Genomic DNA, 23758 nt, shown 5'->3' with positions numbered 1-23758 from the left:
CTTGTAGCTGATTTAGACCAGTTGTGATGGATTGGCAGGGCTCTGTGTCGGCAAAAAAAGGTCCAGTCCAATTGGCAAAAGAGGTATTGTAGCCCAAGAATTCGCTGGTAGACCTCTTCGGCTAGCCGGCAGATGGGCCTAGCTCGAGGCTAGCTCAAGGCTAACTGGTGCTTGCTTCGGGACAGAGGTGTTAGCCAGTAGTAGCCACTCGGTTGCAGCTAGCTAGCTGTGATGATACGGTGTAATTGTCCAGAGCTTGCGTCAGGAATCCGGTGATGTGGTAGAGAAAAAGCAGTCCTATATGCTCTGGGTTGATATCGCGCTTGCAAACTGGCAGGTATTGGCCCGGTATTGAAGCTGGCTGTGTCCGAGTTGAGGGTGAAGACCGCAGCAGTGGCTAACTGACTACTAACTAGTAGCTAGTTATCTGGCTAGCTTCTGATTGGGGTTACGGTTCTAAAGTATAAAAAAATAGCAGGTCCGTACCACATTGGGTGAGGCGGAATGTAGGAATGTATATTCAGTTCCTAGATGGAAAGTGAAATTAAAATATATACGAAATGTATACGAAAAATACGAAGACTATTTACACGGGACAAGACAAGACAAGACAACACACGTCCGACTGCTACGCCATCTTGGATTCGAAAGTACCACCCAATTCTTGGGTAACCAAATCAATAATGTATGCACCATTGCACTCAATAATGAATATTTGTATATTATATATTATATTGTAGAGGACATTTATTGGATAGTTTTGATAGGTTCGTTTTGGGTGATTTGATTCTGAAACAAAGCAATTTACACCTACATTTCAAACAAATTTTTATTTATTATCATATGACATTTTATACAGAATGACTGATATGATTTTTACAATATTTGACATGATTCAAGTATACATGATTATGATTCATATACATGATTCATACTTAAATATATGGTATGTAACAGAAATATAAAAGCATTGCCATTCATTGTTTGTTCTGTATTATTATGATAGACTTCCACACCGTCCATATAGTTCTGTATATTGACCGTTTTACCTTCCTACTCATCCATACATTAAATGTTATACACGCATAACATCCATTGAAAAAAGATCAAGAAATGACCCAGTATATGAAAGTGCTTTCTTTATTAATGCAACGTGGATGTCTAAAGTCATTAAGCTATCTGTAATTTAAACATGTTCTATACATATCAATAACATTAAACCCTAAATCAGTGGAAGCGATATTGGTATAAACATAAGATGGAATTATCATGTTTTTGAGTTTACATTACAGTTTACAAACTGTTTGTATGCATAAACATTGCATGCACGAGAAAACAAATTGACAATGATGAAATTGGCTTAGAGAAATTAACAAAAAGTGAAGGGGGTTACAGTAATACATGGAAAATCTTTTAACAAAGATAATCCATTATTTTAGTTGTCAATATAGTAGCTCATTTTTTTTCTTTTTTTGCCATATCAGTCTCAGATGGTTCAATTATTGTTAAAAATCACATATAGTATATCCCAGTGAGCAAATATGGTTCAAAATACGTTGTTTCCACGACACATCTCTTTCGAAAAGACATATTTTACACCAGTTTTGCCCACTAGGATGTGATAATATAACAAGTCACTATTATGGTACAAGTATTGCAAAATTGGACTTGTTATCTTAACAATTATTTATAAGAAAACAACTTAATTGTGGTAATGCACATACTGTATGCTTCATGTGCTAGAGCGGGTGCTAGAGCAGCAAGATCAGTTGTCCAAACCTGTTCCTTGAGCGCTAAAGTCTTGTGAATTTTCGCTCAAACCCTAATCTAGCGCACCTGATTCTAATAATTAGTTGGTTGATAAACCGACTCAGGTTAGTTACATCTGTGGTTGGATTGAAAACCTAGGTAGCGCTCCAGGAATATGGTTGGAGAATCCTGTGATAGAGATATGTTTTGCCGTTGCCAGTCAAAGGGCAAGCGCCATACAGCAATGGTAAGGTAACAATTCTGAAGCAACTAAATAGTTAGACATGTTTTATGATCGATCTTATAGTGGAGAAGAAACATATAGATTTTTTTTACAGAGTAGAACTATTGATTATTCTAAGAATATCATTCACATGCTATTTTGCTTTGGTCAATATAAAATCTTAAACCCCTTATTCTGTTCAGTTGATCAAAAGTGAGAGAAAATAACAGGATGTTATTCAGATATACATGTTACTGTTTGCTCTATTATACAGAGAAAACAAGCAAAGAAATAACGTATAAAAAAATATATATTTATATCTCTATATGATTCTGAAACATACAAACTGCATCAAACATGGAAAACTGATCATTTGTACAGAGTTCACAACCCCTTCACATATTTTTCACTTTCACATCTGCTTCTACATCCGCACTGTTTGGAGTTTTAGTCTTGATTTCTGTATAGGACTTTGACATCTGCTGATGTAAAAAGGACTTTATAAATACATTTGATTGAACGGGGTTGTACACTGAAAGTGATTTAATATAGCGTGTCCCTACATCACACCTGTCGACCATTTTAACTATTTACATTTGTCATGTTCCTCAGCTGATTTGCATATAGAATAAGTGAAGTACTGTGTATATATCTTTTACCGGAAAAAAATGGTATTGTTACATTTTCAACCATAAAAATGTTGTAGCATTAGGTACAATAGATTTGCTCAACTGAATTTACCTTAATATTAAATGTAATATATGTAATATAAAATGTTAAACAACTTTGAAAATATGGGTTGGGCTTAAGAAACAGAAGATAAATTACAAATACTACATTGTATTTACTTAACAAAATTGTCCCAAACAAAACCACCCTCGTCATATTACTACCATTTTCTCTTCATTTACACGTTTACCTTTCCAAACTTTGCAAGTTCATACAAACATGTAACAGTTATAAACCAAATCAGAACTGTACAACTTCTAGATTTTGATTTGAGAACAAAAACCTTTTGGGCTTTGCAAATTAAGCAATTGTAATATAAATACAACTGAAAACTAATTTACAAAAATCAAGAAAAACACTTCCACTTGATCCACGCAATCTTCAGACACTCTTATAACAAGGACCTGTGCAAATTGATCTCGATTTACTGGAGTTCGGTAAACTCGATGAAAGCTGAGGAGCTGCTCTTTGATCTACCTGTTGGTGGATCCAACCATGTTCCTCATGCCTTGATATTTCTTGCATCCGTTGAACTTCTCTTCCATTTCTCTGCCAGGTTCCGCTTTCTGGTTAGGACAATGCAGGACCGTTTCCAGAGCTCCACTTCATACAGCCCGTCAACGTTTTTGACCGATGGACAGTTGATACCTGACTAATTCAAATGTATTCTCTAATCATATCACATAGTCCTCTGGATTGGAGTAACCAGACGTGGTCCCCTACTCTCCGACATGGGCGTGATTACAATCGCCTGTTTGTCAGTCAACGACGGATTTAAACCAATGGAAGCTCTCGGATGTGGTCATGTGACGTGGAGAGAAACCCATCCCATTGGGCAGTAGCATCGTGAATCAATCGCTCATCGACAGGTCCGTCTGCCCTGCTCAAAGTTCACAAATGATAATTTGCAGGTTGTGCTCGGGCATTTGAAATCAATCAATCAATCAAGTCAGGCTAGTTTTCTACTGCTCCTCCCAATGGAAGCCCCCATTGATAACGGGAGGATCAAATGATTGTGTTTACTGTATGTGTGTGAGAGAGAGAAGGTGTGTTTGTGTTTCCAGGAGGTTGGGGTTGAAGAGGGGCCTTCAGATGGAGATGGGACACGCGATGACCTTGTCTTCCAGCATGACGCTGGTTACCAGGAAGAAGATGTACAGTAAAAACATGAGGCCTCCCAGAACCTTGCTCATCTTCCACTTGCAGGAGGCGATGGAGATGATGACGAAGAGCAACATGAGGAAGAGGAGCACGATGGCGCAGAAGAGGCCGTTGCTGCTCACCTGCACCGCCTTGAAGTCATTGACTAGGCCGTAGATGAGCCAAGGGAACGGCAGGCTGCAAGGGTAGAAGGAGAAACAGAGAAATCACATGTACCGTTACTGTCTAGAGTAGACTATATGGTGGTAAAGTGAAAACATAGTTGCAGTTGATCCTTTGACTTCTAGGTTGACATTTTTGTCACGCAAAAGAGCATAGATCTGTGCAACGCTACTGTAACATTTCAAATGTGCAGCAATAGAGCTTGCCCGAGAAAACATTTTGAAAAGAGGACTCATTCATGCAAACAGCATTTTAAATGTGCTTTTGGACCGACTTACCCCACGGTAATGTCAAATATGTTGGAGCCCACAGAGCTGGACACAGCCATGTCACCAAGGCCTTTCCGGGCTACAATGACACTGGTGATTAGATCAGGGATTGATGTACCAGCTGCTAATATGGTCAATCCCATGATCTCCTCTGTAATCCAGAAGGTCTCTCCAACCTGAGAGTGAAAATGGGTTAACTACATTGTTCAAACAAAGACGAAGAATCAGATTTGGCGTTATTACGTCTGGCGATAGACACGGCTGGAACTCAATCGAATGACTGGATGTTGTTTGGATTGGTTGGCTCTTGATTATGTGTCGTGGTCACACAGACTGATATGCTTCCACCATAATCAAAAGGCCAAAGGTGAGGTGAGGTAATGATTGACACCAAACCCTATGTTTTGATTGGCTCAGAATGAAAGTGACAGGTGTCAGGGAGGGGCTTACCTGATGAGCCCACCACACCATGAGGTAGGAGAAGGCAGCAATCCAACAGATGGAACCAATGAAAGTTATGGGGAAGAATTTTGTGGAAGTCTGCAAAAAAAAAAAAAAAAAAGTTTATGATAAGTTTATGTAAACGTTCAATGTCCTTTTTTGAAGCGTCATAGATTTTCACAAATCAATCAACCAATCGTAGCTACACCCCAAATGTTAATGTAGTCTGAGGAGAATAGCAGCTCCACTTGCCTTTCTCCTGACATCGGGCAGAGAGAGCCACAGGGGGAAGACAATGGGGAGGATAAGGAGATACGTTATTCGTTTGCGGTTCGTCGCCGGCCACTCCAAACTCAGAGGAGCATCCTCATCTTCCTCCTCCTCCTCAGCCTACCAAACAGAGAGGAGTGGGGGGTTAGAGAGAAACAGTGACAGAAATACCAAGGCTATAAAACATATATTTGATTTTAAACAGAACTAATTCATCCAGTGTGTGTCAGTTACTCTCTTAAACATCATGTCACTGATTTTGGAGGTACTTGGTAGACAAAGCCTACCGGTCCTACGTCGCCGTTTGCAGGGGAAGTGACTTCCACTGTTACGTTGGAACTGTTGGGGATGTTTTTGTCTGCGTAGAGAGACAGAGAGAGAAAGAGAGAGGTCAGGAGTTAGACTTGAAGGAGAGACAGTGAGAGTCACTGGAGAATGTTATACAATATATATTATGTATATACAGTATATTTAAGCAATAAGGCCTCAGGGGGTGTGGTATATGGCCAATATACCACGGCTAAGGGCTGTTCTTAAGCACGACGCAACACGGAGTGCCTGGACACAGCCCTTAGCCGTGGTATATTGACCATTTATCACAAACCCCAGAGGTGCCTTATTGATATTATAAACTGGTTACAAATGTAGTTCGAGCAGTAAAAATAGATGTTTTGTCATACCCATGGTATACGGTCTCATATACCATGGCTTTCAGGCAATCAACATTCATGGCTGGAACCACCCAGTTTATAATATAGTATATAACACGTATAAAGTATTTTAACATATTTAACATTTACGTACATTTAAAATGTAAAGCTCACCTGCGACACCGTTGGGTTTTTCCCCCTCCCCGCCATCTTGACATTTCTGTTTGGCCATCTTGTGGAGAATGGAGGCCTTCTCTTTGAATCGCCCTGAAACACAATCATTGCTGCATAGAGTCAGTGATAAACCCTAACGATTTGAACCTAGCTACGGATTCCCCACTAATGGAAACATAAAACAAAACATTACAAATATTTGACGTTGTTTCCATTAATGAGAAATTGTGAAAACATGTCTAATACAGAAACATATTGAAACAAATACATCAAATATAAATATTGGAAGTGTGTCTATATTGAAGGTGTGACAAAAAACCCGTTGTTTTACCCCCCAGTCCCTCACCCTCACTGAGGGGGTCCAGTGTGTGGATCATGAGCTGGAAAATGCTATTCCTCATCAGGGTGTTGTGGAGGGAGGCCGATGAGCCTCCTCTCTGGAGACGGGGTTTGGCCTGCAGTAGAGACCAAGGGCATAGGCTGCTTTAACGTCTCTATACCAGATGAGAATCTATAGCTTCAATACATAGCTCTAATCTATAGCTTCAATACATAGCTCTAATCTATAGCTTCAATACTAGATCATCTATAGCTTCAATACATAGCTCTAATCTAAAACTGCAGGGGTGGAGTCAATTTGGTTTTCAATTCAGTCAAGTGAACTGAAATTCAATGCATGAATTGAGTTTCGATTTTACTTTCCAGGGTTGACCCCAACCCTGAGCTCACAATGCATATGCGTCTTTGGTACACAGTGGTGTAACAATGACGCAGTTGAACAAGGTGGTATACACAGAGAATGAACAGTGTGACGTGTCAAGTGCGTGAGTGTCAATAATGCAGTGCCTTGTGGTGCAAAACAGCGGAATATATTTAGAGAGTTCATATATTTAGAGAGTTAGGTCAACTTTTGTTCTAAATCTTGGCGTTCAGTTACATAGCATTGTTTAAATATTGCCCATGTAATGTTAATGAGGAGCTAACATGGCTGCTATAGAATGTTGCAGTGTCATGTAAATGCATCATAATGCTCCTAGACGTTCAGTTTTATAATATTTTTTTAAATATTCCCCAAGTAATTCATTCGTTAGTGGGGAGCTAACGTGGCTGCCATGTTGAATGTTGACGTGTCATGTAAATGTGTCATAATGCAGAAACAGCATTGGCCCAACACTCTAAATACCTGGCTCTGGCGCAAACTATCTGACGCATTTGTGGACCTTTACATTTCATTGTATTCATGCAGCATTGCTGTCTATGGCAACATGTTTTGTGTGCTTGCTTAAGAACACTGGATATTCAGTACTTAAATACAGGTTAAGATGCCACAACAGAACATAAACATACCGTCAACTTGTTTTCGTCGTCACCCGTGGTTGCCTTCAAAGGAAAGAAGTAAAGACGTGCATGTATGAAGTCTCACGAAATCGCACTTAAACAGAAAATATAATCTGCCAAGAATTGCTAGATATTGACAAGACACTGTGGCCTAATGAATTAAATAAAAGCAGCCGTCATGATAAATTATCAGGATATCAAACTGTCAATAGGTAAGCCGGTTTCAAAATGATCCATCGAGAATGTACAGGTTGGAATGCAGCTGGGAATACTTGGCAGCTGGGAAGACATAAAGCTTTTGAAACCTACAGATGCAGCTCCTCTAATCTAAAGCCAACAGTTCTTCAGAGGACATATACTTTACAGTTGTGGAGACAGAATCCCATCTGCACAACTGTTTGAGAGAGAAATTAAATTGAGAAAGCATACTGCTTTTCTGTTTGGAATGTTAGGTACAGTATGATACCATAGCAAGCAGTAGGTCTCCCTTTTTAATGAATTTGAAAAAATGTGAAAAACATTGACATCATGGTGTTGCATGTAGGTAAGTGACCAAAAAAATCTAAATGTAATCCATTTTTTAATTATGGCTGTAACACAACAAAATGTGGAAAAAAGTCAAGGGGTTTGAATACTTTATGAAGGCACTGTAAATCAATGATATGGAATTAATAACTTCAATGAAACCTTGCGCAAAGACAACAAAACTATGCAACACCTCAGCAGCTTGCTGTGGTCAGACACCGTGTTATACTATAGCTAACGACGTATCTTCACACCACAAAACAAGGGAATAGGAATACATGACAATCCTAATATTTATTACCTTTAAAAATGGAAGGAGCATCTTGAATTATAGGACCTAAAAGTCTTGAGTTACAGGAGCAATTTGACTAAGCAGACATAGCCATACTGAAGTCAACTATTGTATGTTTCAATTTAAAACAATTCTAGATTATGATTACCAGTTTAAAAAATACTGAATTTCAACTCTTTTCTTCAATTAGCAGAGTTGAAAACCCTGAACAGCCCTGCTGTTTGTCTACCAGAAAATGGGACAACAATTACACAACCGTTTTGCATCAATGTAGACCGAGTCATGTCGTCTAGTTAAGGATTTCATTGGGGCCAGGAGGATCCATCCAGAGCCACTAGTAGCTGTCCCTCAAAGTGTTAGCGGATGAGCTTTAGCCATGTGAGCGCCCAAACTTAGGCCTTTCCAGTAAGGCAGGCTAAGGCCCTGTGCTATGTTTGATTCCCGGCGGTTGGCTGTTGCCTAATGCTCACATGGCCCTAACGGGTCATACAGGTTATTTATTAGGCATTGAGCCTAATAACCTGCAGAGCATCTGCTGCCGGAGCTTAGGGTTAGGAATGGATGGATTGGCAAGATGGAGAACTGCTGGAGGTTTGCATTGTGGCCTGGCTTACTGTGGGAGGCAGGTACTCTAGCAGTTAGGAACATTGGGCCAGTAACCGAAAGGCCGCTGGTTTGCATCACCGAGCCGACTAGGTGAAAAATCTGCCGGTTTGCCCTTGAGCAAAGAAATTAACTCATTGCTCCTGTAAGTCGCTCTGGATAAGGGCGCCTGTTAAAAGACTAAAATGTCAAATGTACAGACATGGTGAGTTTATCCCCTCTGAAACCACCGCCAAAACACCGCCACATTTCCAACCTGTCCCGTTCTCACCACACTGACCAGTTTCCTTAACAGTTGGTCTGCCGTGTGTCACGTGGTCTGAAATGGGCGCCATTATCGTCACGAGCACATAAGCATTTCACTGCACCTTTTATACCTGCTGTAAACTGTGTATGTGATGAATGCGTTTGATTTTGGATTTGACGTCGACAGGAAAGTGTAGAAATAGATTCTTAACAGAATTCCCACCTAGGTCAGGAGGGGAGTGGGTTTGGAGAATACTCAAGGTTTTCGGTGTAGCCACAAATAGGGTAGAAACAAATTGGGTAGACAAAATACAAATATATCAATAATATTTTACAAATCCATCTTTGTTCAACTGAAAAGTCATTGGCCTTATACTGGCTATAGCTTATAGCATTAACCCTTTACTGCAGTAAGCAAAATTAGGGTCACACAGTGTTTATTGGTAGTCTTAAACAAATCTACTTTGAAACAAATATATACACCTCACACACATGGTTATGGGCTTTTAAAAAAAGAAGACACCTGTATCATGTCAGATATAGAGTTGAAATGTATTCAGTTTTGAGTTTCCATCCCAATATTACACTTTTTATGCATCACAGAAGACTTAAATATAACAAAACCATTTGATATACAAACACTGGATATTTTGTGTAGATTTTTTTTTTTTATGTTGATTTAATGATGAAATTATGAAACATTTTAACATTCCACCAATGAGGCCACTAGAGGGCGATTTGGTCATTTGACTGCAGGAAAGGGATTTATTAAAGAACAAATAATGATTTGACAAATTCTGTAGGCCTATCTAGACAAACATTTTGAGGTGAATTATGTATGAGTCTACATATAAAAACAAATACCAAAAAGAACACAGGAGCACAGGATGAACTGTGATTAATATCATTATAATAGAACATCATCAAATTGATAGTTATTAACTCTTGCCAAAATGATAACAGAGACATAGATGTCTCGAGGTACAGAATCTGGGATTGAGTAAACAATGCACTAATGGGTGATCCATTTGATCCACAAACAGGGTAATTGAAGTTAATTAAAGTTAATTGATTAATAGGGATCTTTACATACACTGCCATTGTTTTTATATCAAGTAGCTCGGGCGCCCTAACTCCCTTTATACCTCTGCAATAATGATGGAAATATACTTATTTTTTGCTTACTTTTAAGTACTATTTTCCACAAAGTGTTTTTGCTGTAGAAGCGCAATCAAACACTGGACATGTCCTCATAGCTAAAACAATATTTACCAAAATGCTGGGGAATGGCTTGGAGAGGGAATTTGCAGGGTTTTCATACTCTTCATACATAAACATACAAACTGGACATACATACATGCACACACTGTACTAAAACAAATATCTGCAAGAGAAAATCAACATGTATATCAAATGCATCTTTTTTACTTCTTTCAGTGCCTCGATAACAGGAAATAGCTACGCCTGGAATTCAATCAAAATTGCACTGCAGCAGGTAACTGCACCATTCTACTGAAATGTGTCTTCTACATCTCTGAATCAGAGAGGTGCGGGGGGCTGCCTTAATCGACATCCACGTCTTCGGCACCCGGGGAACAGTGGGTTAACTGCCTTGTTATGTAATGCGATTAATTAAAGTGTAATTAATTCAAACTGCCAATCAAAATGATCTTTACAAGGAACACGTGATGCTTTCGAAATAACAATTATTCACAGTATACTGTAGCCGTAAATGCCATAAGGCTGACAGCCAGCCAGCCAAGGCTTTCTGCGAAGCCGGGAGTTTCTGCAAGTATCCTTGCAAGGCAGCAGTCAATTGTGTCCACCTGACCCGCCAAGCTCCCAGACTTAGAGGGGATTAATCCACAGAGATAACCGTATTTAGAACAGTAATTTCAACCCCTTCATGTTAACTCTCATAACAACCTTCACATGTCACAATGTGACGTTTGATTCGAACCTCACACTTTTATTACACTTATTCTGTATTGGGTTGAATAATGTTTGTTACTTGGGTGGTGTTACAACCCTTAAGGGCTCCAGTGTCCATTGGATATAGAAGATCTTGGATATAGAATAACATGTTAAGCGTGTTACCGGTAACCTTTCTTCATGGGAAAGAAGTTAACTCAATAACAATACAAGTACACTTTTAGTTACAATTCATAATAAAGATTGGAGCATAACTCTATTTCTGAGACAATGAAATGCAGTGTAGCTGATTGGTCAGTTGTGGCCCTGGGGTTTAGCACAGGAAGTGAACCCTCACAATTAAGGTAAACATTACAATAAAGCAGGGCTCTCCAACCCTTCTCCTGGAAAGCTGTAGGTTTTCGTTCCAACCTCAGTTGTAACTAACATGATTCAGCTTATCAACCAGGTAATTATTAGAATCAGGTGCGCTTGATTAGGGTTAAAGTGAAAATCTACAGGACGGTAGCTCTCTAGGAACAGGGTTCGAGAGCCCTGTACTAAAGATTATGGAAGCATGGACATTTACAACATGGTCCACAATCATTTACATGTCATTGAGAAGCATGATTGAAAGGAAAATGTTGATGGAAATACGTGAACACTGGTGGTTGCTTTCTATCTAAAACGTCAGCGAGAATTTTGCCCTGCAAAATAAGCATGCAGTCTTCTTGTCTCTTGCAAAAAGAAATTGGTCGGCAAACACTTCCGAGTGCAGTCAGATCATGCTAGTCAAAAGCTCTTACACATGAGTTCCAATGTCCATACTAGCATACTATTTAGAATGCATTCCCAATACGTTGCTTCATTCTAAGTACTATACGCTAGTGTATTATACTGAAGAAAAATATAAACCGAACATGCAACAATTTCAACAATTTTACTGAGTTACAGTTCATATAAGGAAATCAGTCAATTTAAATAAATTAATTATGCCCTAATCTATGGATTTCACATGACTGGGGATACAGATATGCATCTGTTGGTCACAGATACCTTTTAAAATAAGTACGGGCATGGATCAGAAAACCAGTCAGTATCGGGTGTGACCAACATTTACCTCATGCAGCGTAACACATCTCCTTCACATGGAATTGATCAGGCTGTTTTTATTTATTTTACTAGGCAAGTCAGTTAAGAACAAATTCTTATTTACAATGACACCTTAGGAATAGTGGGTTAACTGCCTTGTTCAGTGGCAGAACGACAGATTTTTTACCTTGTCAGCTCGGGGATTTGATCTAGCAACCTTTTGGTTACTGTTCCAATGCTCTAACCACTAGGCTACCTGCCGCCCCTGTTGATTGTGGTCTGTAGAATGTTGTCCCACTTCTCTTCAATGGCTGTGCGAAGTTGCTGGATATTGGCGTGAACTTTGAAAGACGCCATCATACACGTCGATCCAGAGCATCCCAAACATGCTCAATGGGTGAAATGTCTGGTGAGTATGCAGGCCATGGAAGAACTAGGACATTTTCAGCTTACAGATCCTTGCGACATGGGGCTGTGCATTATCATGCTGAAACATGTGTTGATGGCCGCGGATGAATGGCACGACAATGGGCCTCAGGATCTCGTCATGGTATCTCTGTGCATTCAATTGCCATCGCTAAAATGCAATTGTGTTAATTGTCCATAGCTTATGCCTGCCCATACCATAACCCCACTCTGTTCACAACATTGACATCAGCAAAACGGTCGCCCACACAGCACCATACACGTGGTCTCCGGTTGTGAGGTCAGTTGGACGTCCTGCCAAATTCTCTAAAACAACATTGGATGCAGCTTTTGGTAGAGAAATGAACATTACATTTTCCGGCAACAGCTCTGTTCAACATTCCTGCAGTCAGCATGCCAATTACACGCTCCCTCAAGACATTGTGTGAAAAAGCTACACATTTTAGAGTGGCTTTTTATTGTCCCGAGCACAAGGTGGACCTGTGTAATGATCATGCTGTTTAATCAGCTTCTTGATATGCCCTACCTGTCAGGCGAATGGATTAGCTTGGCAAAGGATAAATGCTCACTAACAGGGATGTGCACAACATTTTTGAGAAATAAGCTTTTTGTGCATATGGAACATTTTGTGGATCTTTTATTTCAGCTCATGAAACATGAGACCAACACTTTACATGTTGCGTTTACATTTTTGTTCAGTGTGTATATATAGTGGATATAGAGAAACGTAATGTGGAAAGGATCCTCTACTGTTCATTGCTCGTTCTTTGAGTCACTGTAGGTTTCTGTGTCTTTAGCCATTCAGCTTTAGTCAGTCAGCTGCAGCAGGTTAGTCACATCATGCCCAGGGCCCGATTCCCGATAGCGATGGAACTAATGCTGCGTTCATAACCAAGTGGGAAAGACGTAAGTTGTGAAGTCATAAATACAGTTGGATGCATCAGGCATTCACGTGCTTTGAACTTTGTCAAGAAACGTTGATTGGCTAATGGCCAACAAGCTGCGTCGACCATAAACTATAGCTACAGCTATCATGCTTGTAAACAAATTATAGTGTTCCAAAACCATGTTAATAGATTGCTTTAAAAAACTGCCGAAAATGCTGTTATTTCCTTAGTAGGTGACGTCAGAGGTCAGCATGTAGCATGAGTTGGCGCTCCGCGATGATAGACAAGTTTCCCACTACTAATTACGAGTTGGGGGGGCATTTAATATAATTTTCCCAGTCATATGTGGTAAATACCAACTTTCCACTTGGATAGAATGCAGCATTAAGCTTAGGAGCGTTTTAACGATGCATCGATCCTATAGCAGCTGAAGATCATATGCGTTTCCCAAAACACCACAAAACGTTCAGTGTTGTTGGATCATGTATCGATACTGATAGGATCGACAGAACGGCAGCACCGCTCTCTTCCGCCTTCCAAGTCTTACTTTAACAGTATAATTATTCCACAATACTGACGACGGTTCATCTCATATATATATATATATCACTTATTGCTGCAAATATTGAGGCAGATTATTTGAATGCTAACCCTATAATAATGCACTACATCACAAATGAGGTATTTCGCACATGTTACACAACATTAAATATATTGAGGCAATTGCATACAGTAGCCTAGAATTAGCAACAACAAAAAACTGATTGAACATGAAATTGATTTCAGTATGGTTTAAATATATAGGTCTAGAATGTACTTATATTTTAATGCAGTCATCTTGTTTTTCATTTAAGAATATTTGTTTCCCTTGCTTGTTTGTAACAATTGCAAAAACATTGGCAAATTTGCAGCTTCGTGCTGAAGTTATCGGCAGCTGGTCACAGAAGATTCAGATAGCATCAAGATGTTTAGTGGAGATCTTCTGTGTATAAAGTAACTATAAAGTAACGTGGAAGGGCAATTAAGCATCTAACGACACACTTAGCTGTTGTATGAGTGGTCAGGAGGCAGTTGGTAAATAACGAACGTTTTCAAGTGCAACTTTACTAACGATGGTTTTGGAAAACAGCTCGGCGCTTCAACGATGCCCCTACGAGGGTTCTAACAATGCACTTAGCCTTGAGATGCTTTTGGGCAACGGGGCCCAGGAGTCTGTCGCTTTATATTTGCTGTCGTCACAAATGGTAATCAGTAAAGTGTTTAAGAAGCATTGGAGTCTTAGAATAATCAAGTAGGGTGAGTTCTTCCTGACTTCCACCATCTTACATATTTATACATCTCTCTCTCTACATATATATGGCTTGGGTTAAAAGCACAGACTTTACTCTGAATGACAAAACAATAGACACAATTGGTTAAAAAAAAAAGTAAACTTTTCCTAGTGTTGGGTGAGTTTTGATCTCCACACCAGCAGTGGCACCTGGCTAAAATTAGCTGTGGTAAATGGATTGGAGGATTTGCAGAGGGATTACTTAAGAACTACAGACATATGAGGGCAAGCAAGTCGTACATCATGTGCTGGCTGGTTAACAAAAAGCCCTGAGGAGTCAGACCAGTACAAGGATGAGAGACTTCCTGTGAACAGGGCAGTTTTCTCCGAAGGACGGAATACAAACAAGAGTTTTTATATCCCCTTGATGATAGAAATAGTAACCACCTCTTCAAGTTGGGTTTAATAATGGCACTTGCATCTCAACGTTAAGATCCGAGGTGTAAACTGAACATACCACACATCAAATAACTACTGATCAGATACTGTATGTTATGTGAAGATGTAAGAGTACCACACATCAAATAACTACTGATCAGATACTGTATGTTATGTGAAGATGTAAGAGTACCACACATCAAATAACTACTGATCAGATACTGTATGTTATGTAAAGATGTAAGAGTACCACACATCAAATAACTACTGATCAGATACTGTATGTTATGTAAAGATGTAAGAGCAAAGTTTGCTGCTACCCACTAAATGTTGCTGTCACTACAACATTGGTCCTTATATTTAGAAAAAAATGTCTCGTAACTTAGTTATCATTAATGAATTTAATTAAGTATTTTTAAAGTACTGCTTGCTGGAATCATATATCAAACCTCATTGCTAGATATTTCTTTACAATATCTAGTGTCTCAATGTGGTGTGACGATGATAATAATTAGTACATATGGATATTATTTTCTTCTAAATGCCAAATAGAGACCTATAATCTAGTCCAAATTGCACAGTAGTATTAAAGTATAAACCCCTGAAGATCTGGAATTGGGATGCAATACAAGTCAAAAGCTACAGGTAAGCCCTAACAATCACAGCCAACATCCAGCTAGGGTTCACCTGGGCTCCGTAAGAGTGTGACTCTGAGTATATAACATCTGAGAGCAATGAATCAGACTCCAACTGAAGACAAAGACAAGAACACAGCAGGTCGGACACATGTAGGAGATATGTCACAACAGTAGAGTTTTGAATGATAATGATGCATTTTTTTATTTTTATGTGTTCGATCTATATCTACGCACATCAATTTATTCGCCGTGTCTTTTGGGGTCAGCCCCTAAATGTTTTATCCCATGGAAATGTATGTATAGCCTCCTTAAAATCTGAAGTTGGGCTGTTGTTGTTTTCTTACATTAGGACTAGCATTTCTGGAAAAATACTAGCTAGCCGATCTTGATAACGAAGTACACGTGGGAGTTTTAAGAAAACGATGAGTGCTCAAGCTACTTTAACCTACTGTCTTTATCTCAACTCTGGTCATGAAGAGATGTTGAATGAATGCAGCTGTTGAGAAGTTGGTTCAAGGGGACACACTGTGCAGTGCACATTGTTGGGCCTATCCACTCAAACGTGTCGATACTTTGAAGAAATGTGGCCACACCAAACTACCCTCTGGAGCCATGTTGATAAGAAGAATTGGAATCTCCAAACATTGAGACCTCGTCAGAGTAACCACCCTCCCCCATTTGCAGCCCGTTACAGATATTGACAGTTGGTTGGTTCCAATGTTTAAAACTCCCTCAGATAACCACAGACCACTGAATTCAGTAAACCAGTTAATGTGTAACCGATTTCCTATAGGTCGATGAATGTCGAAGTTAATGACAAAGTCAATAAATGGTGTGTAATTACAGTATCCATCATCAAGAAGATAAAAAGTCTACATATTTATGACTTAAATGGCATATACATTTCCTAAACATTGGCTGTGTAAATGTGTCTTGTGTATAGTAGTGTGTTTAAGGGAAAACTAGATTTGCGTAAAGTTAGTTGACTGACTACTGCGAGTGCTGTATGTACGGTGACCCAGCTTTGCAAAGGGCTCAGAGGCCTGGTATTTAATATGAGAGTGGATGGAAGACTCCATGGAGCGACCTGCTTGGTGGTTTGACTTAGTCAGCACGAATAGGGAGGGCCATCTCTGTGAGGCCATGCACAGGTGACATGCAGCTAAACCCAATGTTAATCCCTGGGCAGGCAGAGGTTTGGCGTCTGTCCGTCTACCTGGCCCGCGGGACGACTTTTAAAAACCCTTCCCTTATGCTGCACGCAAGCAGCCTCCTGCCAAAAGCAAAAGGAACGTGAGTTAAGAATACATCTGGGGAGGAAAAGGTGGCGGCAAAACTCACCTTAGGAGCGGCCTCCACCTCTTCCACTTGATTCTGGCCCAATTTACTCTTTATGAAGGTCTCTACATGTGCGTTGAACTTCATAAATGTCACATAACAAACGTAGCACATCAGCAAGGCGATACTTTCCCACAGAAAGATCTGGTTATCCAAAAAAAACAGGATGAGCATCAACAGACCAATGATGTAGAAGGAGACGTCTCTAAAGAGGGGCCACCAGGTCAGCTGGAGAACCTCCTTGGAGAACAACGCGCACATCCCGATGACAAACAGGATGTTGAACACGGCCGAACCCACAATGGTTCCTATGCCCACGTTGCTGTGGGAGATGAACACCCCGATGACGGAGGTGAAAAGTTCTGGGGCGGAACCCCCGGCCGCCATGAAGGTTGCCCCGGCAACGTCGTCCGAGATCTGAAGTTTCTCTGTGATCACAGTTAGGGCCGGGACAAAGAACTCGTCGCACACAATGGCTAAGGCGATGAACATGTACAACATCCCAAACATGTGCAGACCCACAGCCCCCTGCCTTCTCTGCTCCAGGTTGAAGAGATCCGTGGGGTAGTCCCCCATCTCATCCATGGAAGACTTCATGGCCACGGGCATGTCCTCCATCATAGAGACGTTGTGGCCTCCCTGGTGCTTGATGGTGAGCAGAGTTCTGCGGGGGGCCAACTGCAGTAGGGCTCCCCCGGACATAGCAGCGGGGGAGGTAGAAAGTAGATCACCTCCATTTCCATCAAGCCCAGTAGAAGAAGTAGTCCACTGGAAGGCACCCAATGAGAAGACTGTGCTGAGAGTCACAATGCTGAGGACGAAAGCTAGAATCCTTATGGGCCTCAGTTTTCTCCGGACGTGGAGGTAGTGATGCCTTCTGCTCAGGGGGAAGGAGTCCTTCTGGGGCCCCATGTCAGCACCTGGGAGCATCAATTCCATCGCTGTTGCATAGGTGGAGGCTGAGGCTCAGGCTGGCTGTGAGGCTGCTCTGGCTGGCTTAGCACGAGCGCTTGCCTTACGGTGTCGAGGAGAGCATAGTCCTCTAAACACAACAACCGACTGGCCCCTGATGTTCTCCAGGGTCTGGGGCATATAAAGGTTTCCTCATATTAGTGTCTGGAAAACACAAACGGGGAAGAGAGAGGATTATTACAAGGTAAATCCTCACATCTGTAGAAATATCAACAGGCCCAATGTGAACCTTAGTTTAGACTAAGTTATAGGCCTCGATTTATGTACACTGAGTGTACAAAACATTTTGAACAGCTGCTGTTTCCATGACTGACCAGGTGAAATCTATGATGCCTTGTTGATGTAACTTGTTAAATCCACTTCAATCAGTGTAGATGAAGGTGTGGAGACAGGTTAAAGAAGGATTTTTAAGCCTTGAGACAATTGAGAGGTACGGTAGTAGGTGTCAAGAACTGCAACGCTCAACAGTTTCCAGTGTGTTTCAAGAATGGTCCACCACCCAAAGGACATCCAGCCAACTTGACACAACTGTGGGAAGCATTGGAATCAACATTGGCCAGCATCCCTGTGGAATGCTTTCGACACCTTGTAGAGTCCATGCCCCGACTAATTTAGTCTGTTCTGAGGGCCAAAGGGGTGTGGGGGTGCAATGCAATATTGGGAAGGTTCTCTTAATGTTTTGTACACTCAGTGTACAAGCCCTGTGTATCAACATTTACTGTACGCCTACCAGGGACCAATAAGCTATAGGCCTAGGCTGCTTAAATAAAAATTGGCACATTACTACAGGCTAAATTGGTTTCAGGGATTGTTCAGCACTATCCCAGGGACCGGTGCCGCTCACAGACCAGGGCTTGAGAAACACTGCGATAGATCACTATTTTCTTTCCAATCTAATGTATATCCTCAAGTTGGTATGTTTGTACATTGGCCTAACCATAAATGAAATACAGCTGTGTTACCTTACAGATGAATCCTACCCAGCTATCTCTAGTACTTGTAAACTCGCTGACTTTTAAAGTCCTGTCCTGTTGAAAATCAAATCTCAGCAGCTCTATCGCTGAATGGCAATCTCACATAAATCAATATCATTGCTTAATTAAACATAATAGATATTGATTTTTAAAGATGAATACTTTGCACGAGGCAAATGATTCCATATACATCCAGTTGACTTGATTACAGTTGGATTTCTCCATGTGCCTGCATCAGTGCCCACAAGCTAAGCGTAACCAAGCTTAGCCTAGGCTATGGTGATTATCAAAACCCTGGGAAGGTATCTTGAAAATCTGTCCAATATCTTTAAAACATGCGTCTATTAGTGTGGTTATGACAGCGCAGATATCTAAAAGCAGAAGCCGTGTGTTAGGTGAGGTGATAGGTGATAGCTGCTTAGAATTGTTAAACCAATTAGGCTAATTTAGAACCTCCAAGCTTACAGTTCACCTTTTTTTTACTGGCAATTTCCTCCAACGATAAGACTCAAAAGGAATGTAAAACATTGTAAACAGCAAATATATCCTTAGATCAACAATGAGCCCTATTCTCTTGCATAGTTGCAGAACACAGACCAACGCCAATCAACTAACCACCTAGTTCATCTTGCACACCACCATCCAAACCAATGCGATATCAAACGCAAAAATATCTTCAGAACAAAAATAAATCCTCACAAAACAATGCATAACAATTGAAAGAAAAGTACTAATTTACCACACTTGCAGTCTCCTGTTGGACGCTGTACAGAAGAAAATAAGGTAGGTGGTGAAGAGTTTGCCTGTAAAGCCAATCCTGAGTGACAAGTTCCTATAGGCTCGAACTGTAGACTGTGAATAGCTCATGTAAATCTGCTCTAAAATTTCCTTAGCACCGAAGGGGTGGAGATTACAGAAACTAACAGTCAATCCTATGGTGAGGTGACTCCTCCCCCTCTACCTTATGTACCTGCCTACCCGCCACGTGACAGGAATCAACCTTACCTAAGGTTTTCTTCTGTCTTTATTTGACTTGGGGGGAAAACGTGAGATCATGTTGCTTGAAAGACCAGAACCCAACCCTATTGATAGGCTTTATCCTAACAGGCCATTGTATTGTAGCCTGGCCTCAAAGACGTAACATAGTCAACGTAAATATATGACTCAAATTAGTATGATATGTTATGTTTGGAATGGTTACATAAGACAGTTTGTATAGTGTACTAACCAAAATAGCTTTACCAGTAGGTTGATACACATACTAAATAACATGTATGTGCTCACCTGCTCGTCAAACATCTCATTCCAAAATCATGGGAATTAATATGGAGTTGGTCCCCCCTTTGCTACTATAACAGCCTCCACTCTTCTGGGAAGGCTTTCTACTACATGTTGGAACATTGTGAAAGGAACTTGCTTCCATTCAGCCACAAGAGCATTAGTGAGGTCAGCACAGATGTTGGGCGATTAGGCCTGGCTCACAGTCTGCGATACAATTCATCCCAAAGGTGTTCACTGAGGTTGAGGTCAGGGCTCCCTACAGGCCAGTCAAGTTCTTCCACACTGATCTTGACAAACCATTTCTTTATGGACCTCGCTTTGTGCACTGGGGCATTGTCATGCTGAACCAGGAAAGAACCTTCCCCAAACTGTTGCCACAGTTGGAAGCACAGAATCATCTAGAATGTCATTGTATGCTGTAGTGTTAAGATTTCCCTTCACTGGAACTAAGGGGCCTAGCCCGAACCATGAAAAACAGCCCCAGACCATTATTCCCCCTCCACCAAACTTTACAGTTGGCAATATGCATTAAGGCAGGTTGCGCTCTACTGGCATCCGCCAAACCCAGATTTGTCCATCAGACTGCCAGATGGTGAAGCGGGATTCATCACTCCAGAGAACGCGTTTCCACTGCTCCAGAGTCCAATGGCAGCGAGTTTACACCACTCCAGCCGACGCTTGGTATTGCGCATGGTGATCTTAGGCTTGTGTGCGTCTAAACCCATTTCATGAAGTTACCGATGAACAGTTATTGTGCTGTCGTTGCTTCCAGAGCCAGCAGCATACCACCTTCCACCCCACTGCTGGCTTGCTTCTGAAGCTAAGCAGGGTTGTTTCTGGTCACTTCCTAGATGGGAGACCAGATACTCCTGGAAGTGGTGTTGGAGGGCCAGTAGGAGGCTCTCTTTCCTCTGGTCTAAAATAATATCCAAATAGCCCAAGGCAGTGATTGGGGACATTGCCCTGTGTAGGGTGCTGTCTTTCGGATGGGATGTTAAATGGGAGTCCTGACTCTCTGTGGTCACTAAAGATCCCATGGCACTTATTGTAAGAGTAGAGGTGTTAACCCCTGTGTCCTGGCTAAATTCCCAATCTGGCCCTCATACTGTCACCTAATCATCCCCAGCTTACAATTGGTTCCTTCATCCTCCTGTGAATATCCCCCAGGTTGTTGCTGTAAATGAGAACGTTTTCTCAGTCAACTCACCTGGTAAAATAACAGTTAAATAAAGAAGTTTGGAACTTGGTCATGAGCGTTGCAACTGAGGACAGACAATTTTTACTCGCTTCAGTACTCAGCAGTCTCGATCTGTGAGCTTGTGTGGCCTACCACTTCGCGGCTGAGCCGTTGTTGCTCCTAGACAATTCCGCTTCACGATAACAACATTTACAGTTGACCAGGGCAGCTCTAGCAGGGCATACATTTTTGTGAACTGACTTGTCTATGGAGATTGCATGGCTGTGTGCTCGATTTTATACACCTGTCAGCAGCTAGTGTGGCTGAAATAGCCGAATCCACTCATTTGAAGGGGTGTCCACATACTTTTTTCCCTCATCACACAATACGCCATAATGACAAAGCAAAAACGGGTTTTCAATTTTTTTGCAAATGTATTAAAAACAAAAACCAGAAATACCATATTTACATAAGTATTCAGACCCTTTGCTATGAGACTTGAAATTGAGCTCCGAAACAGGATTGTGTCGAGGCACAGATCTAGGGAAGGGTACCAAAAAAAATGTCTGAAGCATTGAAGGTCCCAGAGAACACCGTGGCCTCCATCATTCTTAAATGGAAGAAGTTTGGAACCACCAAGACTCTGCCTAGAGCTGGGTTGAAAGCACTGACTGTAAGTCGCTTTGGATAAGAGTGTCTGCTAAATTACCAAAATGTAAATGTACTACACTTGTTGCCCATTTTCAAAGACATAGCTGTTTATGATGTTTACTGTGGTAACATCAGTGGACTTGTTTAATTTTTATAAACGAAAATAAAATAATATGTGGTTTATTTAACGAGGCAAGTCAGTTAAGAACAAAATCTTATTTACAATGATGGCTTAGGCACAGTGGGTTAACTGCCTTGTTCAGGGGCAACACGACAGATTTTTACCTTGTCAGCTAGCTCAGGGATTCGATCTAGCAACCTTTCGGTTACGGGCCCAATGCTCTAACCACTAGGCAACCTGCCTCCCCAGGTAGCCTGTCTATAATACAATGTCACCAAGACTCAAAAGCCACGTTGTGTTCGTTATAGGCCTACAGTACCAGTCCGTGTGTAGAATTGGGCGTCTGTCAAAGACCTGTCCCTTACGGAGGCTCATCGTCATATGGCGCTGTAAGTAAGCACACTCAGGGATGGACAGAGGGCAGGAGGGGGGGGGGTAGTATTAGAATCCTTCCAACAGCTTTTTCTTCTTCTTCTTCTTCTTCTGGAGAGTAAAGCTGGTGGTGGTGAGGTCAGGCTAAACACGTGAGCCATTAGAGCTGTCTGCAGCCTCTCTGCTGAAGGTGAGCTCGACTTATCTGACCTGTACTGGCTCTCAGGTCTTTACAGAATTAATACATGACATGGTTTTCAAACCTGCGCCAAAGTACTGAACATCATCAAATGCTATTACCATGCCGAGATAAAATAATATGCTCCTGACTTTTATAAGTGTAAGTAGGTACTGTATGGCAGAAGTATAGGATAGAAGTGTAGTAGAGAAGGGCACTGGTTACAGGAGGCTGGTGAGGGGAGGACGGCTCATAATAACGTCTTGAATGGAGTGAATGGAATGGTATCAAACACATGGAAACTATGTGTTTGATACCATTCATTCCATTCCAGACCATGAGCCCGTCCTCCCCAATTAATGTGCCACCAGCCACCTGTGGTACTAGTATACAGCATAAGGTAGTGAGTGTCCTTGCCCTTTGGCCCTAGACGACATGAGGTTGTGTGGGAAGGCAGCTAAACTACTTTACAGGTTAGGTTACTTTGAAGCTGACCTTGGTTAGGCCTATGTAACCAGCCATCACGGCTAAGTTAAGAAGAACCAAGGCAGGCTAAATATATTACATAACGGCTAAATTGTCATGTAAGGTAGAACTCTTATAAAGCTCAAACTGAGGTGTTATAAAAAAAAACTGGATTCTTATTTTCCTTTTAAATGTGAAATTTATATTTCTTATTTTTTAAATCATTTTGTTTTTTAGAGGCATGTAAGGTCAATGCCAATTTGTCAATCCCAAGGGTTCAAAAGTTACTGCGTGAAGCATTGATATTATTGACATTGGGGCCACAAGCATATGGAATACCGATATAGCCTACAGTAAGTCTCCATTTAACACTGAATTGAACTGTCTTCTATTCGGGATCCCATATTAAGACTGTTGTTTTTCTAATACACAGGGGAATATAGTCTCTATTTCAGTGTCTTGGCAGCACCGTGGTACCCTAAAAAGAGCAATAGATTAATGCAACTCTGTTAAAATGAGATTAAGATCGGTAATGACTAAAGCTCCTGTCCTGCACGGCTTTAAATAGATGCTAAGTATAGTGTATTGACACCCTTACTGCAGTGAATATTCAAACTTTTTCAGCAGGGACTCTATTTTTTTCCGCCCCGAATCTCATGACACAACCTAAAATCGGTAAATTTAGATTTTACATCAACAAATAACCTTCAATTCATTACATTTTCATCTGTTATC

The 23758-nt window shown here is 41.0% G+C and overlaps 1 protein-coding gene across 2 annotated transcripts; it reads right to left on the bottom strand.

The window, feature by feature from the left end:
• Nucleotides 1-2123: 2123 nt before the first annotated feature.
• Nucleotides 2124-19717, bottom strand: LOC139566857 (sodium/potassium/calcium exchanger 2-like). Of its 2 annotated transcripts, none has more exons than XM_071388183.1 (10): nt 19518-19717; nt 16836-17948; nt 7176-7208; nt 6175-6283; nt 5829-5921; nt 5292-5362; nt 4987-5124; nt 4744-4833; nt 4303-4469; nt 2124-4039 (listed from the first exon to the last, which is right to left on the bottom strand). In XM_071388183.1, the coding sequence occupies exons 2-10, from the start codon at nt 17769-17771 to the stop codon at nt 3790-3792; spliced, it is 1887 nt and encodes a 628-aa protein (XP_071244284.1). In that variant the 5' UTR covers nt 17772-17948; nt 19518-19717; the 3' UTR covers nt 2124-3789. The 2 variants fall into 2 exon arrangements, with proteins under 2 accessions (XP_071244284.1, XP_071244283.1); XM_071388182.1 differs by having other exon boundaries at nt 2797-4039; nt 6160-6283.
• Between the last annotated feature and the right edge of the window lie 4041 nt (nt 19718-23758).

Source organism: Salvelinus alpinus, chromosome 39 (genome assembly GCF_045679555.1).
Source record: "Salvelinus alpinus chromosome 39, SLU_Salpinus.1, whole genome shotgun sequence".
NCBI lineage: Eukaryota > Metazoa > Chordata > Actinopteri > Salmoniformes > Salmonidae > Salvelinus > Salvelinus alpinus.
Note: the sequence above shows the minus strand (reverse complement) of the source record. Positions and strands in the feature narration are given on the sequence as shown.